Source organism: Psammomys obesus, unplaced genomic scaffold, assembly GCF_907164565.1.
Source record: "Psammomys obesus unplaced genomic scaffold, mPsaObe1.curated_primary_1811, whole genome shotgun sequence".
Lineage (NCBI taxonomy): Eukaryota > Metazoa > Chordata > Mammalia > Rodentia > Muridae > Psammomys > Psammomys obesus.
In genome coordinates, this window is record NW_026590699.1 from 5,594,326 (window position 1) to 5,612,499 (window position 18,174).

At 46.1% G+C, this 18,174-nt stretch overlaps 1 protein-coding gene across 1 annotated transcript in view; it reads right to left on the reverse strand.

Annotated features, from left to right (window-relative positions):
* Cul4a (cullin 4A) overlaps positions 1–18,174 on the reverse strand; it is a 41,755-nt gene that overhangs the window by 12,611 nt on the left and 10,970 nt on the right. The window contains exons 4-11 of the mRNA XM_055608410.1: positions 13,350–13,418; positions 12,151–12,224; positions 11,430–11,592; positions 10,917–11,006; positions 9,928–10,010; positions 7,026–7,093; positions 3,193–3,311; positions 2,291–2,483 (exon numbers count right to left, since the gene is read on the reverse strand). Coding sequence (XP_055464385.1) covers positions 2,291–2,483; positions 3,193–3,311; positions 7,026–7,093; positions 9,928–10,010; positions 10,917–11,006; positions 11,430–11,592; positions 12,151–12,224; positions 13,350–13,418 — 859 coding nt within the window. The remainder of the gene's footprint in view (positions 1–2,290; positions 2,484–3,192; positions 3,312–7,025; positions 7,094–9,927; positions 10,011–10,916; positions 11,007–11,429; positions 11,593–12,150; positions 12,225–13,349; positions 13,419–18,174) is intronic.

An 18,174-nucleotide genomic window follows, 5' to 3' on the forward strand; every position in this document is an offset into this window, starting at 1 on the left:
CTTCTCAAAACACCACCATTGTGGGACATGAAGCAAAGCCACTTTAAGATGGGTAGTCTCGAGGTAATGAGAGTGTATCTCAGAACTTCAAGAAATCAAGATTAATTTAAAAAAGGTGCTCAGACTGATTTTTTCATTTTAAATATAAATGTTTGTTTATTCTATTCATGTGTATGGGTGTCTCTGCCAGTATCAGCAGGAACCAGGAGAGGGCGCTGGCTCCTCTGAAGCTTCAGTTACACAGAGCTGAGCTGGGACTTGTACTCTGGAAGAAGCTCACACCACCAATCCATCTCTCCAGTACCAGATTTCATTTTTCTTTTTAAAATTTATACTTTATGTGTGGAGTGTTTTGTGTCACATATGTCTGTGCACCATGTATGTGCTTGATGCTGTTGAAGGTCAAAAGAGAGCATCAGAACCTCACAACTAGAGTGGGAAATGATTGTAATCTACCATGTAGGTGCTGGAAATTAAATCCAGTGCTCTTAAGCACTGAGCCATCTGTCTGAATTTTATAAAAAGCAGGCTTGCATTTCTTTCTTTCTTTTTTTTTTTGGTTTTTCAAGACAGAAGGTTTCTCTGTGTAGCCTTGGCTGTTTGGCTATCCTGGACTCACTTTACACACCAGGCTGGCCTTGAACTCACAGCCATCCCACTGCCTCTGCCTCTCTGAGCACTAGGATTAAGGGTGTGTGCCACCACATCCAGCTTTGCCTTTCTTTTCTAATCCTAGATTTCACACATGGGTTTTAGGACACATTGCCACAGACAGCAGAATGCACCCTTTTAAAATCTGCTGTAAGAAACTCAGCTGACTTTCTCAGAGAATTCTCCTAGAATTCTCAGGGGTAAGACCATTTGACCTAGACCTTCTTGCTACTGAGGAGACAAAGTCTTCTTGGTGGTGTATATGATGGAGCAGGCTGTAAGTGCACCTGATGACAGAGTCCAGGACTTCTGGAAGCCCAGGCTCCCCTGGGCTGTCAGTCCTCCATGGAAGGAAGGACACAAGTCTAGTTAAATAGCCAAAGGGTTTCTCTGGCCTTCTATTAGTTCTTTTCTTTTTAAAAAATGATGTATGTATATAAACACACACACACACACACGTATGTATATGTGTAGTATATGCTTGTGTGTGTGTGTGTGTGTGTGTGTGTGTGTGTGTGTGTGTGTGTGTACTTGCTTGTGTGGGTGAGTCTTGGGGCATTTCCTCAATCACTTCTCTACCTTATTTTGAGGATATGGTCAGAACCCAAAGCTCAATGATTTGGGCAGGCCATCTGGGCAGTGAGTTTCTGAGGTCTGTCTGTCTTACTCCCTCAGCACTGGGGTTACAGACAGTACATGAGCGCTGGGGATCAGGTCTTCATGCTTGTACAGCAAACACTTCGCCATGAGTCATCTCCCAGCCTCAGCTTAGTTTGCTTTAATTTTTTTTTTTTTATTGTGGAATATTCTGGCCATGCTCACAGCCAAGATGCTCTGTGCTGTCACACCGTACTTCCTCGTGTCACTTTCTGCCCTTTTCCTGCAAAGTCACTGATTCTTTTATTAACTAGTGAGAGTAATGAGCTTTAAACATTGTTCTGGTATCAAGAAACAAGCACACAGAGCAGCAGTGGAGCAGAGGCCTCATGAACACACCTGCAGGGGTCTCTGCTCAGACAAGGACTGACATGGTGGGTAGGGCAGTTCTAGAGCTCTCAATCATCCTGGCTCACCAGCCCTATCTGCTTCTGTGATGTGCAGCTTCAGGTATATCTAATAAGGCTTGGAATCTCGCAAAGCGTTCAATCTGGTAGGGGAAAAATATTTGAGGTTTTTTTTGAGATAGGGTTTCATTATGTAGCTTTGGCTGGCCTCACACAGAGATCTACCTGCCTCTACCTCCTAAGTGCTAGGATCAAACAGTGTGTGCCACCACATCCAGCTTTCACTTTCCTTTAAGACAAGGTCTTATCATCTCTGGTCTAGAAATTGCTATGTAGAGGAGACTAGTCTTGAACTCACAGAGATCCACCTGCCCTCTGGCCAGAGAGGGTTAGGGTTCAGAGCAAGTGCCTACACCTGGAACTCTTTTCTTATATTTAAAAAGCATCTAAGAAGCCAGCATGATGGCTCAAATGGGTGAAGGTGCCTGCTGCCAAGCTGAGTTCAGTCTCCATGACCCACGGTACAAGAACTCCTGAAGCTCCCGACTTCCACTTGAGCAGGAACACACATGGACAATGTAAAGCACACTTGTTTAAATGTAAAACAGAAAAAGTATCTGGGGCTGTTTTGCTACCAATGAGCTCTGCAGGCTTGTTTGGTCTCTTGTTGATGAATGTCTCGAAGGATTCCTTCATCAGGTTGATAAAGCGCTCGTTCCTCTGGAAGCACACCTCCACCACATGGTCCACTTTGTCCTTAAAGTCCAGCAGGTCTTGGACCATGTCTTTATCTTTCTCAGGATTGATGACAATGGTTGTCCCAAAAGTCTGTAGAAACAAGAAACATCCAAGTCAGCAATAGGCTTAAAAAGCCAAAGAATATCTTGTGCGGTCTCACAAAATGGTGGCAGGCCTGATTTTACCACTTGATACTGGCAGTATCCTCTCTACATGTGGCGATAACTGTGGCTGTCTCTAGTATCCCCTTGGGCAGGCAGTACCTGGCATTTAGATGGGTCCTGGCAACTCTCCTGGAAGATGCTGAGTGAGTGGTGCTGTACTGCAAGTGAGGGCACAATGCCTGGAGCACAGAGGTAGACTGGGGCAGGAAATCTGAAATCGAGCTTAGAAACACAGCAGTAGGCAGACCAAACTGCTGGACCAAATAAAGTGTGTAGTGGTGTACAGTGAGGAGCGTCATGCTTTATAAGCAGATAAGCTAGTGGCTACTGCTGGGCGAGAGCGCCTATCGTTTCACAGTGAGCAGAAAGACGCCTGATAAGCAAACACGCCACTGACTGCTGCTGAGAAGTGTGACTGAGAGAGTATTTTCATGAACGAATGCCAAGCTGCTATCACTATATTGCAGGCATACACCTGGACAGTGGCCATCACTGCCGTGTCATCTTAGAAAAGTGCATTTAGTCCACTTTTTAGTGATCCGGAAGATGGCAGAACAGATGGCCCCTCACAACAGCTCTTTTCCCTCTGCAGGGGTGTGGGATGGCCCCAGCGGGACATCTGGGGACAAGTGTACCTTGATGTACTCGCTCCAGTGCTGCAGCAGAGCGTGCTGCCCTCCTTTCACCCGGCTGAAGAGCTGGTACATTTGTGTGAGGTCAGGCACCCTGTTCTCATCCAGCAGGTGGTCGAGCCCTTGTAGTGTGCAGAACAGGAGCAAGTCACAGCAGGAAGGCAGCATTCACGAGTAAGAACACACACTAAGCACATGGCTTGTCCTTGGAGCATATAGCAGCCACCGTGGCACACTTGTCTGATTGAAATGCTTGAGGTGCCTCATATAGGTGAATCCCATTTTTCTGAGTATGTATTATTTAGTTTCACTAAAGCCCTTATTTTACAAAAGTAATGAGTCAAAAACTATTTTAGACAAGTATGTGCACTGAGAAATGAATAATGCAATTTTTTTTCTATCAGTCAGAAAAACATTTGTTAAAAGATTGTTTCAGGAGCTGGAGGGATGGCTCAGCAGTTAAGAGAAAGCTCGTGCTGTTCTTGACCAGGTTTGGTTTCCAGTACATCCATGGTGGTTCACAACCATCTCTAACTCCAGTTCTAAGAGATGCAATGCCCTCTTCTGGCCACTGTGAGCATTGCATATATGTGGTGCATATACAAGCGTGGAGGCTAAACACTCATATACATAAAATAAACCTAAACTGAAATTAGTTCAAGTTTTTAGTTGATTGATTCACATAATTAATTGTTGGACAAATAAGTATTTATCTGATATTGTATTCAATATGGCATTTTAGAATTTTCACTCAGTTGTTTTTTTTTTCCTTTGTATCCCAGCTGTAGTCCCCTCCCTCATTCCCTCCCAATCCCACCCTCCCTCCCTCATCTCCTCCCTGCCCCTCTCTAAGTCCACTGATAGGGGAGGTCCTCTTCTCCTTCCATCTGACCCTAGCTTATCAGGTCTCATCAGGGCTGGCTACAATGTCCTCCTCTGTGGCCTAGCAAGGCTGCTCCTCTCCTGGGGGTGGGAGGGGTATCAAAGAGCCAGCCACGGAGTTCATGTCAGAGACAGCCTGTTCCCCTTGCTCCCAGGGAACCCACTTGTCAGTTGAGTTTTATAATTTTATTATTTCACGTTACTTAAGTATTTTGCCTGTGAGTATATGCACCATGCTTACGCAGTGCCTGTAGAGCCAGACGTGGGCATCAGAGAGGCTACCTGCAGACCTGGAGGACTTGGGCTCTCCAACTACTGAGCCACAGGGTCTCCACAGCGTCGGCACACACAAGTGTGTACACACTGTGCTAACCTAGAGCTCTGGCTCCTGGGTATGTCAAGATCACTTCTCAGCCACACACAGAAATAAGCTTTCACTTTTGTAATTGTTTGTTTTGTTTTTCAAGACAAGGTTTCTTTGTGTAGCAAGATCTCTGGCTGTCATGGATTTCTTTTGTTGACCAATCTGGCCTTGAACTCACAGAGATCCGCCTGCCTCTGCCTCCCAAGTGCTGGAATAAAAGGTATACATTACCAAGCACAGTAAAATACCTTTTTCTTTTTTTTTAAAGATCCTCTTATTTATTTTATGTATATGATTAGCCTATCTGCCTTTGCCCAGTGCTGGGATTAGACAGTGGCCTGCCACACTTTGCCTCCAATTCTGACTTTTTAAGAGCACCTAACACAAATTCTGAATGCATCTGCTTTTAGGTAGATGAGCACAGCACTGAGTGAGAATATGCATGTGGGTAGGTTTTTGAGTGGTGTCATGGAGAAACCCTGTAGCCAGGTTTTTCACTACTTTGTGAGTTCCTTTGTATCTCCTCCATCCTTCTCCACCCTTATTAACCCACTGACACTAGATAGGAGAGAAAAAAAAGAGGAAAAAGGGGGCAAAGTTTATCATTAGACTAATTCCTGCTGTTTAGGGAAATTTGAGTTTCTTCGTCAGGATATCTAATTTCTTGTTTCTTTGCGCATGACTATGTAACCAGCCAGCAGCCATCCAGGCAGCAGCAATCCCACCTCTTGGGGGCCCTAGCATTTATAGATCCTCTGAAAAAATTCCCAGAATTCCAAATGCAGAAACTATCTACAGCCAGCAAAACCAAGCCCCTGCCAGAGCATAAGGCAAATCACAGTCAGCTGCTGCAAAGCGGCCCATAGCCCTACACCTGGGATTGAAACAAAAATCTATTCCCATAACATTTCTGTGTTTTTAAGAAGATTTAAAAATGTTTTTTATTTATTTATTTATTTATTTATTTATTTATTTATTTATTTATTTATTTATTTATTTATTTTTTAATTTCTCACTACAAAACCCATCCACCCAATGGAACCACGGACTTTGGTGCTTAGGCAGCAGCAGCTGTCTGGCCTGGGTCTTTCTGTAGGCAAAGGCAGGATGACCGCACAGGACTGCTCTACACAGGACAGCCTGCGGCAGCAGAGGCCATTAGTTCTCCTGGCTTTACCTGGCTCCTGTACTGAAACCCCACGTGTCTTGCAGAAGGCAAAACAGAATCTACCCGGTGTTGGCAGGAGTGGTGCTTTCTCGAAAGGAACCTTCAGACACTCAAAGCTCAAGAGAGGAGCTACAGTTTCCCAATACAACTAAGTGACTTTAAATGGTGACACAGAACAATAAAACTACATCGATATCCAAGTGTTAGAGAAAAGGGGCTGTGTTCACTATAATTTCTGGAGATATAACTCACTGTGAAGGTGAAAACAAACAAACAAACAATGGAGACTCAGCTGAACATGTCAACACGAAAGCCAAAAAGTACAAACCATAAGAAGTTGGGTGGCAGGGGCCTGAGGAGATGGCTCTGTGGTAAAGAGCACTGGCTGCTCTTTCAGAGGACCCAGCACCCACATGGCAGCTTACACCTGTCTGTAACTCCAGTTCCAGGGGATCTGATACCCTCTTACCAATGGACTTAAATAAATAATTTTTTTAAAAGTAGATGGGAGATGAAAATACAACAGTTTATGGCTTTAATATGTGCAACAAGGTGTAATACCCTCTAAAGACAGCCTTTAAGATAGATACATTTATAAACCCTAAGTTGTAACAGAGTAACTGGTTATATTTAGAGAGCCCCTCCTACAGCTATTCTGAAGACAACAGAGCTATCAATCAAGTCCTATCCCTTTCCAATTAAATCACCCTTTGGAAGAGCGTAGGTTTCTGTGTATGCTCATGGTAACTTAGTGTATAGTTTATGAAGAACTAGAAGAAAGGAGACTGAAGCTGACGAATGAAGAAATGGCATGAGATGACGATGCTGATGGCTCTTATTTAATCAGCATGCTGTGCATGCATTGAGATGCTGCACATAAGTGCTCTACATTACGGTACTCCATAAGTGGGAATAATTATTTCACAAATGAAAAACCTTCCATCGTAGTTTAGCATGCCAAGCAGGGCTGAAAACCACCAGTCTACAATTTTCTCTCTCCCTCCCTTCCTCTCTCCTCCCCCCTCACCCCCACACAGGGTTTCTCTGTGTGGCCCTGGCTGGAACTCACTCTGTAGATCAGGCTGGCCTTGACCTTAGAGATTCACTTGCCTCTACCTCCGAAATTCTGGGATGAAAGGCGTGCGCTACTACCACTGCCAGGCCAACATATAGTTCTTGAATGTTTAGTTAAAAGGAGGAGGAGAAGAAAAAGGCCCAAGTTACAAGCCAAGTGTGTGGTGCACACCTGTGATCTCAGCTCTATCACTTAACCATGTATTCCTTTGCCGGCTAATACACTCATTAAACAAGTGTCACAATAATTTGTCCTACAAAACGAACAATTTCTCAAGTTATATACAATGCTCCCAAAGTTACAGATTAGAATTCAGTTTAAAATCATCCATGATTGGGAAAACCTACCTTTCTGCAAAATTGCTGTCAAATGTTCTCCTAACAGCTGTTTCTCCACACAGGCAATTAAGGGTTTCCTGTAAAAGCAAAACAGAATGTCAGCAGCAGAAGCTGGTTAGCTACCAAGGTGAGAGAGTTAAAAGTCATAGCAGGCAGCCTACAGCTAAGTGGACAGACAAGGTTTCTCTGTGTAGCCTTGATTGTCCTAGACTGACTTTGTAGATCAAGCTGGCCTCAACCTCACAGAGATCCACCTGCCTCTGCCTCCCAGAGTGCTGGGATCACAGGCGTGCACCACCGGCCTGACTTATTAAGCCAATTGTTAATTATTTCTTTTGCTCAAGATTCCAAAGACAGGTTTCATTTCAATTTATTTTTTCGTGAGGCAGATCTCAGTACACAGCCCAAGCTAGCACTGAATGCCTGGTTTTTCTGCCTCTGTAACTCAGCGCTGGGATTTTGGGCATTCACCACCACAGGCCCTTGCAGCAGCCTTTCTACACACACTTTGCCGAATTAACACAGCAGGTCCATAGGAAAGGCCAGAACCAGCCATCAGTGAGCACCTGAGGAGTCTGCCTAGGTGGTGCAGGCACATGTGTACTGCACCTTGGGTTCTTTACCTCTGCCCGTCATGGTGTGGCCCTTGATGTCACTTGCTGAAGCCTCCCGAACTGTAGACAGAGTCTAGAGCCCTGCAGAGGGAGCCTAGTGAAGCAGCCCAGAGGGCACAGCCAGCAGTGCAGTCTACAGTCCTGTTGCTTATGCCTACTGAAGTGCTCTGGTCAGTATTTTCCGTCATGCTGACCTGCTACTACGCTGAGCTATCACCAGGCCCAGCATCCACGGGGTTAAGTATTTTCTGTGGCAAACTACGAACTCCCTCACAGTTTAGACTGACCTCTCTCCTTCATCACTGCCCATAATCTTCCTGCACTTACTCTGCCTTCCACTGTGTTCTCAGCCTTGCTCCTCACCTCTATATCACAGGAGGGACTGGCAACTGAGTATTTTAGAGACTGGCAACTGGCAGCTGAGGGTTCTAGAGATTGGCCCACCTACTTTTTGTCACATCTTCTTCTCTAGGTCTGAGACACACTCCTACAGCTCCATTCCTCAAACCGACCACCTCCAACCCATGACTACTGGGCAAGATTCTGCTCATGGAAACAGCCTGCTATGAGGTCTGGGCACAGGAGCACCACACAGAAGAGAGCAGTGGAAAATGTGGCCTGACCACTTTAGTCACAGGTACAGAAATGGTGTTCCTGGTGTTCTCTCTCTTTCTCCATTCTCCTTACCCTGAGACAGGGTCTGTGCTGGAACTTACTATCCAGACCAAGTCAGCCCTGACCTCAGAGATCCCTCCTTCCTTGGCCTCCCAGTGCAGGGATTACAGGCGTGTCCCACCACATCAGCCTCCTAGTTTTCTCTTATTGTTTAGAACCCATTTTCTCTCTTCAGAAAATCACAGAGAATCTGTTAAGAAAAATTAACTTAAGACGTCTCTCAAGGCTTCGTTTTAGAATTTATAAGGAACACTACTGGGGTTCAGTACCTAGCACCAAGGTTTTTAATTGTGCACTGTGCACATCCCACAGCATGCTGGATGCCAGGGGAAACCTTTGGGAATCAGTTTTCTCCTTCTGCTATGTGGGTCTTGGGGATTTAGCTTGGGTGGTCAGACTTGGCAGTAAGTCATCTTTTTTTTGAGGCAGAGTCTCTGTGTAGCCTTGGCTGTGGCTTTGCACTCAGAGCTTCACCTGCCTCTTGAGCATTAGGATGAAAGGTGGCACCACTATGGCAGCCTTCTATAAGGAACTTTTCAACCTATTTAAATCTCACAGAACCTCTGTAAAAGGCCTCCATGAAATATCCCACCCTCCATGAAAATGGAGTTCAGAGATGGGAGTGGCCCACGGCCACCACTTTTGAGGGGAGCCCAGTATGGCCGCTGCTTCTCCCTGGTTGCTTCTGTTCAGCACCCTTTTAACTGTAGCCTCCTTTTAACTCCTCTATCAAGTGGGAGTGTGATGAGCACATCAATATCCTGAGCCACCCAGCACCCCAGTGCAGCTTGGGACAAGGGCACACGGCAGCCCTTACTAGAAAGGGAGAACACAATTTCCTTAAAGGTGCTGTTTCCTGCACGAACATGCTGTCTCCTGAAATTCTGACCCTTTCTTTCCTTTTGTCCCCAAACTGACAAGGATTGGAGCTGCATGGGTTACCATGTCTCCTCTGTGCCCCTCCATGTATCCATCTCCTCACAGCAGTGTACAATTCATGTCATGCACAAACACACACGTTCTCTCCCTTTTTATTTCCCTAGCTGTTCATCAACCAAGTCTAGAGGAAAGAGACAAATGAGAAGAGAAAAAAGTGTACTGTGTCATTACAATAATGGCTGCATAAGACTTCTGAGCACGCTTCATAACAGGGGGTGGAGAGGACTTGGCAGTTAAAGAGTGTGCACTGCTCTTGCAGAGGCCCAGAGTTCAGGACCCAGCACTCACATCAGGTGGCTTATAACCACCTATACCCCTGGACTCCTCAGGCACCTGCATATAACCACAAGCACATACCCACACCTTGTACATAATTAAAAGTAATAAAAGTAAGCCTTTAAAAAGCAAAAAGCCTGTAAGTGCAGAGTCTCACGTTCTATCCCGCAAGCAAAGCGCTCAGATGCTACGGGTGTCATTCTCCTTGATGAGCCCACCCCTGGTAGCATGTGCTATGACATACAGTTTGTGATCACAGTGCTCAGACATGTTATAAGCAGAGCACGGCTTTGGGAGCAGAGTCGCCTCAGAGTACTGGGTGAATAACCAAAGATGTGAGCTATTGCAAAACGAGCCAGAGTACGTGGCCTGTGAGAAGCGGAAAGGCATTCCGTGATGGCGCTTACTGTGTGCTGTGGTCTAAGTAAGTGATCACTCGATCCGCTTCCTCTTCTAGGCGCTTACTCACATGGTTAAGGTATTCTGGAACCTTCCAAAAAATATTTAACACATCAGTGACAAAAACATTTCCCACATTATTCATAAATAGTTTTCCTCATAAAAGTGAAAACAAAAAGCAGTGAACACATCAAAGTCAAACATTAATAGATTGCCGGGGGTGGGCAGGGGGGAGGATGTGTGAAGCAGCAACTAGGTGGTTGAGAATCACCCCTAAGATTAGGGCCCAAGTTGCACTCACTGCACAGTGTTGGGAGACCCCAGTGAACCCATACTGGGTGAGTTACCAGTAGTACCTGGGTAGAAAGCCCAAAGCTTACTGGCAACTGGGCACCCACATGGAGCTGTCAGATGTCAGAGGTGACACCCTCCCTCCCCTGTGGCCACAGAGACTGCAAACAGACATCAGATGTCCAGGGGTGAGCAAAGTCCTTATGGGACCTGACAGCACAGCTGCGGCTACGATGTGACAGGCTGGGGCTCACTTGTAAGGAGTAGGTGGCACTGTGGAAGTGCCCAGGGCTCCCTTCAGTACTGGACTCCAGTACCTGAAAAACTGCCCAATGGGTCTGGGGTGATGCCGCTATTAAAAATGCACCTTCACATATGTTGTTGGGAAGACTTCTTTACCAAGGTTTTACAAGATGAAAGTTTTGATTTCTTTTTTCTTTTTTTTTTTTTTTATTTCTCTTTCATATTTAGGATTTACATGTTATCCTCTTGCTTGGTATGTGCTCCTTTGCTATTTCAGAGACTATTTAGAGGGAGGGGAAACAGAAGGCAGCTCCTAAGGGAAAGAAATGAACTGCTTCCTACAGCAGCTTGTTCCCCGGGAATTCGGGAGACCCTGGCAAGTGTGTGCATACGGGAGCACGCAATCCCCACGAGCGGCCCCAAGGAGCGGGCAAAACCAAATGCAACCAGTTGCACATCTCACCTCCCTGTCTTGCATCAGCCTCTGGCCTTCTGCGGCATACAGACAGTTAGTCTCCTCTAAGAACTTCAGTTCAAACGAGTCTTTATACACCTAGGGAACAAGTGGTTACTGACAGGCCCCAGCACAGGAACCTGCCTCTTCAAGCACTTCCAGTCAGCAGGCCACAGCTTGTGGTCACCATGTGCCCTGTTCTCTGGAAAGCTTTTCCTACCAGGGCAGAGGTCCTGGGTCTGCCCTCAACACTGATGTTTATTTAGCCTCTGCACTTTGGTACTTGATTTTACTTTTGTTTATGGTGTATTTTCCATACAAATTAGCATTTTTCTCACCAGTATTTTATTTTGTGGCTCATGTGTAGTGTGCCATTAGCCTCCATCATTCTCTCCTTAAGGACTAGAGAATCACATTTTCAACTTTTGTGCTCCTATTCCCCACTGACATCTCTGAAGCCTGAGTTTACTTTGGGGAAGGAACCTGCAGGCGGCCACCACAAGCTCAAGACCACAGCCTCACCTGGAGATCTGAGAGCATGCTTAACAGGCTCCGAAGCAGGCTCCTGTCCACAGCCTCACCGCTTCGCTCACGCCCGATCAGCAGCAGGATCCCGTCGATGGTCTTACTCTGCACCATCCTGTCACTGATGATATGGTTCCTAAACAGCTCTAGGCCCATGTCCCTGACAGAGAAAGCACAAGGCTTTGGTTCAGCCTTGGATCTTTAGAGCATCACTTGTGCTACATGTACCACCCCAAACTGCTGTTTGCTAAGTGTATGCCCAGTGCTTGAGAAGTCCTGTTACAAGTGCTTGTCTGGCCGGTCCAGGAAGCCTGCTGCCACCCTAAATCAGGATGCTTCCTAGGCAGGTCAAGCTGACCACCCCGATGAGATAGCTCGTGCCACCCAGACACCCAATAAACAAACTGCTTTTGTCCAATCTTCTGTCTTTGACCCATGCTCACCTTTCTTCTTGAGTGTGCCACAAAGGTGTCAAGATCACCACTACACCTGCTCCCTCTCCATCCCTCCTCTTTCCTGTACTGCCCAGCAACCCTCTCTTTAGTGTTTGGTTGTTTCTACAAAAAGCAGATCTGAAATGACTGCAAGTTAACTCTACCTCCTCAGCTTGTAGCCCAGAGGTCTCAGAAGTCTGTGCGTGATGGCACCACTCTATCATAGGGGACAGCAGGTCTGCAACAGGCCCAGAAGTGGGGGTCTGGGGTTGGGGCAGACTCACCAGATAGAAGGCAGCATGGAGTTCTGGAGGACATAAGTGCGATCCAGAAACAGGAAGATGCTTCTGACCATGATCTGAAGAGCAGAAAGGAGTACTACTCACACCCCTCTTCCCTCATTCTCTCACTCATCACTTGAGATTAGACTTTTTGGACCATCCCACATTAGCTGCCTTGAATGTAACAATCACCTCTTGATGGAAAACCTTCATTGTCAAGACCCTCATTTTTATAAACTTTTATTAACTTTTTCTTCTGGTATTTTCCATAGAATACAACAGCCCAGACTGCGGGGATTTAAAAAACACACCACCTTAAGGAACTCTAAAATTTAATTATCTCCTGACTGAAGCTTTTTGGACAGCTGAATACTAAAGTCTAGTCTTTCTTTCTTGTTTTTTTGTAATGAGGGTGGGGTCTCATGGCCATACACTTCCTATTTTCGTATTTCTATTCCCTAAAAGTGGCAATCGCAGGCACATATAGAACCTCTATTCCTGGCTTAAATTCTCTAACAATTAGGTCTGGCTACACGGTCCTGGGGCTCTTGGGCTGCAGACAATCAGTTGTCTTCTCCCTTTGCTGCTAAAGCCATGTGCTTACCAGATGTAACGGACTCCACCTTCTGGTGAGGCTTGCTGACATCTGAAAATACTTTCCCTAGTGGACATTCTTGTTTTTCACATCCACATGGCTCAAAATGCTCATCTTCTGCTCCTCATCTTTAGAAGACAAGCATTCAGGCTACTTGAAAAAGCCATATAAACTATTTTTTCTCACAGGTCACCCACAGCTGGGCCACCCAAAAAATCACATGTGTAAAGTCAAATTGGACCTCTGCCATCCAGCCACAGTGAGGGACTGGAACTTAGGCCATACTGCAGTTAAGACACCTACAACCTCCTTTGAGGACTTGGGGAAACTCTTTCTACAAGCACACAATGACTGTTGACCTGGAGGCAGAGCTGGCCAGCATCTCCTCCAAGAGGCTGAGCAGCTCCCCTTTTCACTCTGTTCTACTGATCAGTGAGGTGAAGGGTCTCTGAGCTCAGGCCTTAAGTTGGTGGAAATGCAGCTGTGAAGAGCTCCCCTTCACTCTGTAGAGCTTGAAAGGCCAAAGTTCAAGTGAGCAGCTGCGAGTGAATTAGCACGTTCACGGTAGCACTGGTAGAGAACCAAGGCCGAAGGGCTGCAAACTTACCATCTGTCTGCAGTGGTCTTGCCAGCACGTGTTAATCTTCTTTAGAAACACAACGCTGTCTAATGAGTCTGTGCACACCTGCTAAGGAAACTTCAAGCACACCAGTCCATCCCATGTTTACAACTCTTACTTCAACCTCAATACCCTTCCCTGCTAGATTTTCTTCTTCTAGTAAGACTGAAAGGTCCAACTATATAGTCGGAACACTGTGTTCCCCTAAATCCAGTGCAGACCTAATCTTAAGGCAACAGTACTAGGAGGTATACAAGACACCCAAGACAGCGGCCTCATCCTATCTACAAACAGGAAGCTCTTAGCAGATGGAGCTGACTACTACATGGGTCTTGGACTTCCATGTTGTGAGGAGTAAACACCTGTGGCTAATAAGCCAGTTTACAAACAGACCAACAGAGACTCACAGCCCCCAGATCAGGAATGTGAATTCCAAGCCTCTGCTTACTGCCATCTCCTGTCCTCTTTGTAGTAACCTACCTGACCCATCCCATCCCCTTGGATCTGTGTCTTACTGTTCCACTCTGGCTTCCATTCTCTCCTCTCTTCTCTGCAGGGATACTTTCTGTTCCTGCCAGCTGACACAAACAACCAGGGCTGAGTGCTTCATCTGGGTGGCAGGATTTTACCCAACTGAGCGCCAGGACCGAACCTAACTCTACAGTGGACCTTCTAGAGCTGATGTCTGGTGGGGCTCGAGTGTTTTACAGTCAATGAATAATAAGAGCAGGGAACTGGTAGCTCAAGAGTGATAGAAGTTTGCTCAGTAAAAACTTAGAAGACTAACACAAAGTTGCACCCATGACCAAATTATGCACTCAGCGAAACTCTCAGGAGTGCTCATGTATGTTTGGGATTTTGTGTGTGTGCTTTTGTAACAGTCTCACTCTAGCCAAGACTGGCCTTAAATAAGGCCATCCCAGTCTTCCACATGTTGGGATTTCAGGTGTAAGTCACCATACTGTGCTGATGTTTATTTCTGAGTCAGCAACTTGACTTACAACCTATATTGGCATTGAACTTTCTGCCTCAGTATTCCCACAGATGAGATTACAGCCCATGTGCCAGTACACACAGCTTACGATAAGACTTAAATTTTTTTTGAGATAAGGTCTCACTATGGCTGGCCTGGAACTTGCTATTAGGATAGTCTATAGTATGTATGTATGTAGTACATGTGTGTAGAGCCCAAGGAGAGCAGAAAGGAGCATCGGATCCAATGGAACTGGAGTTACGGATGGTTGTGAGCCACCATGTAGGTTCTGGAAACCAAATCCAAGTCCTCTGCAAGAGCAGCAAATGCTCTTATTTTTTCAATTATTAGAAAATTCTCAAATGACTTAAGTTTTTTATTTATATGTAAGGGTGTACTGGTGCCAGAACCCAGGGAAGCTAGAGGTGTCACAGCACATCACCTGGAGCTTAAGTAAGCTGCCTGACATAGGTCCTGGGACTTGCTTTTACCAATGAGCCACGTCCCTAGCTCCTATGAAATACTTTTTAAATGTGCAAAATAGTTTTAAAATAAAGATACCACAGTGTGGGTTTGTAGAGACAGGATTTTTCTTGCCTCTTCTCATTTGATCTTCAAGCTTCCTAACACAGAAAAAGCAGTCCACGTAGGTGGAAGGCACCAGATGCTTTGTCTGCCACTTATAGCACACAGCACCATCCATGTCAATGAGTTCAAGTGCAGTGGGCCCCCACACTCAGCTCACATGAGGAAACAGCACACCAGATGGAAAAGAAACTTGGTAAGTGTGCCACAGCCGGGTCAGAGAAGCACCAGCTCTTCAGTGAGTCAAGGGCAGCTGGTAGAGGAAGATGATACTGGCCAAGCCTCAGAAGGGAAGAGAATGCTCAGGGAGACAATAGAGGAATAGGCACATCTGTGCAGGTGACCCTAACCATACAGGGTCATACAAAGAGGTCTTGTTTCTCACTTCCCAAGTCTCAGGAAGCATATTCACACACTTAAGACAGTCAGAGTAAAGGCCTGTCAGGTCAGTGACTAGCACATTAGCTTCAAGAGAATGCTATGATGGTAGAGCACCATTTGAGGAAATTACATGAAGTCTGGGCAAAACATGACCAAGATCAGCCAGAGGACATTCAATTCAGGAGGTTGAGAGATGCCACAGGCCTGACGAGGACCTGCAAAGTTCCTACTACGCTTATGTTGGCCAGCGTGCTGTAAGGCAATGAGCCTGCACAGGCCTTTAAGCCTAAGATGGAATTAAACTGACACTAGCCCATCAGATGCTGCCAGGAAGCGCAGGTGTCACCAATAAGCACAGGGGGTTGGACCTGGCTAGTATCTTTAAGATGCAAGGGTCCAGCATCAAAGTTCTCTAACAGAAGAGTTCTGTTAAGGAATCCAGGTCTCCAGATCAACCATTTTCTGGTATTTTCCATGGAAAACAGTACAGAAGAGTATACTATCACCGTAGAGCATGCTGTTGACTAAGATCCTACTCAGCCTGATAGAATTCGGCCAGTTCTAGGACACGAGGCTTAAGGTGTCCCCAGGAGATGAGTAATTCTAGGCAGTGAGATGCACAGGTATCAGAAGGGTCTGTTGCGGCTTCTGCTGGGGCAGCTTCCTGGTGGCCATTCTTGTCTCATTTCAGAGAAGGGCCAACCCCTGCAAAGGACTCACACTCATGCGAGTGAGATACACCCTTCATGGCATAAGCCAAGAAAGCCTGCGATAGGCCATGAAGAAAACTGCCAACCACGACCATTTAAAGGAAAGCAAAAAGAAAGTATGTACTGGAAGACCAATATAAAGAGGTGACCTATACCCCACAGGGTATCCACTGTAATGCACAGTGCCAATCCCCAGGGCCCCGTTCTGTACTCATTCTGACCCATTGGTTGCTTGGCTCCAGCATCTCAATACTCTTGCTATAGTGGCTGAGAAAATCTTCTTACAACACTTATCTGTTTAAGGCTATTAATTACCATTTTCCCCATTAGTCAACACATCCCACTGGGCCAAAACTGTGTACTGCCTGACCCTCAGCACAGCATGGGGCCAGTCACACTTCAGGTCAAAGGTGAGCTTTCCTTTTCTGGAAGTCTGCGGCAGCAACTGCCAATCCCTGGCTAGAGGGCTCTTTTCCCTCTGCCTGCCCTGCTTCTGTATAGGCTGTTCAACAGCACCACCTCCTTGCTGGGCCTCCTGCCCTTCAGCATTACCCTCCCCAGGCAGATGGCTTACATTCTTTATGTCACGAAGTGCCTACGGCCTTTTGTTACACAAATACCCACCTTTGCTATCTTCATTAGAGGGAAGTTCTAAGGCTGAAGTCTGTGTTGCTCCCAGTCCCTTTCCCCAGTACACACTACGATGCCCGGTGGCACATAGCAGCTACTTTGGAAATGTGTTGGCTGGTGAAGGTTCTAGGCTGTCCCATCATTCTGTGATCTTCACATGATGAATTCATCGAGCCCTAGCTTAGGAACCATTAAGTAATCTCGGTGGCTTGGACAGCTTAAAGATCAACTTTTTGACGGCATATCCAGAATCAAATGCAGTCTGTAACCTGGACTGCATACCAGGCTGTGCACAGGTCTTAGGTGGTTCTTAGGTGCAAGTGGTACACACTTTGCACTCCTTCATGTTTACTCTGTCTGGTTGCATGCACTGTCCTTCAAGGCCCAATTCAGTGGTATCTTCACCATGCCATGCTCCTGTGGGGTCTCTGCCTGATTTCTGTTCTGCTGCTGTTAGCTGCAAATGTCTAGGTTCAAGACACATTGTCACTAATGTATTACTGCCTTTCCCCTGTATAACAAATCATAATTTTTGCAATCCTGGCTTGTTATCAAGAAACATATGTCTCTACCGTAGGGCTGTGATTCTTTGGAGGATGGAAATCAGGCACACAGCCACTTTCCTATAATCCAGGATCAAGACACTGGGTAGGAAACAAAGGCTTGCTAAGTGTGTGAACACTATGGTCAACTCCCAGAGTGGGATTAATTGGCAGAAAGTATAATTAAAGCAGGTAATCAAAAAGTCCTTTCCAGCAAAATGGGAGTAAAGCAAAAGAATTATGAGCTGACCCTGATGGGTGCTGGTGTCCTAGAACACGGCTGCACTGTGTCACTTCTGGCCTAGCTGTCAGGCTCCTCCAGAAGTCTGAGTGAGGCAGATGTTCCACATGCTCCACAAGCATCTCCCGAGAGAAGAGTGTGTAGCAGCAGGCTCCTCCAGGAATGTGGGCACTGTCATCTTGCACAACCTTGCAGTTATTAGCTCAGACCACTTGCTGGGGAATGTAGAGGCATCCTGCTAAAAGCCATGTAGCAGAAATGGAGATGGCTTCCAACCTGCTATGGGATGCCAGTCATGTAGACTCTGTGTAGACATCTCATTTAGACCATAAGGCTTCGCTCGGTGAGCAGCAACACTGCTTGCTGCTCTTGCTGCACAGCTGGCAGGACTGCTTTTCCTTCGATGAAAGCCACAGGAAGAAAAAAGATTTCCTGAACCAGGAGAAAATCTTGATTTGGCAGGTTCTGGGAATTTTTTTAGACAAAAAAGCATGGAGCCAAAGAAGTCAGCATGGATTTTACACATAACAGAGTTTATGCCTTAAAACTGGCAATGGGTTTGGGGGCCAGCCTTATCAGGTCATACAGATGTCCTTGTGAGCATGAGTCATAGATGACATGACGGCAAACCCTAAGATGCCCAGCCCTGTGTACAGTTCATGCCTGATTAGTCCCTTCTTAACTGAACCCCACAGCCACCACTCTTTTGTCTGCTTCTGTCCCGGAAGGTACAGTCTCAGACCAGACAGGC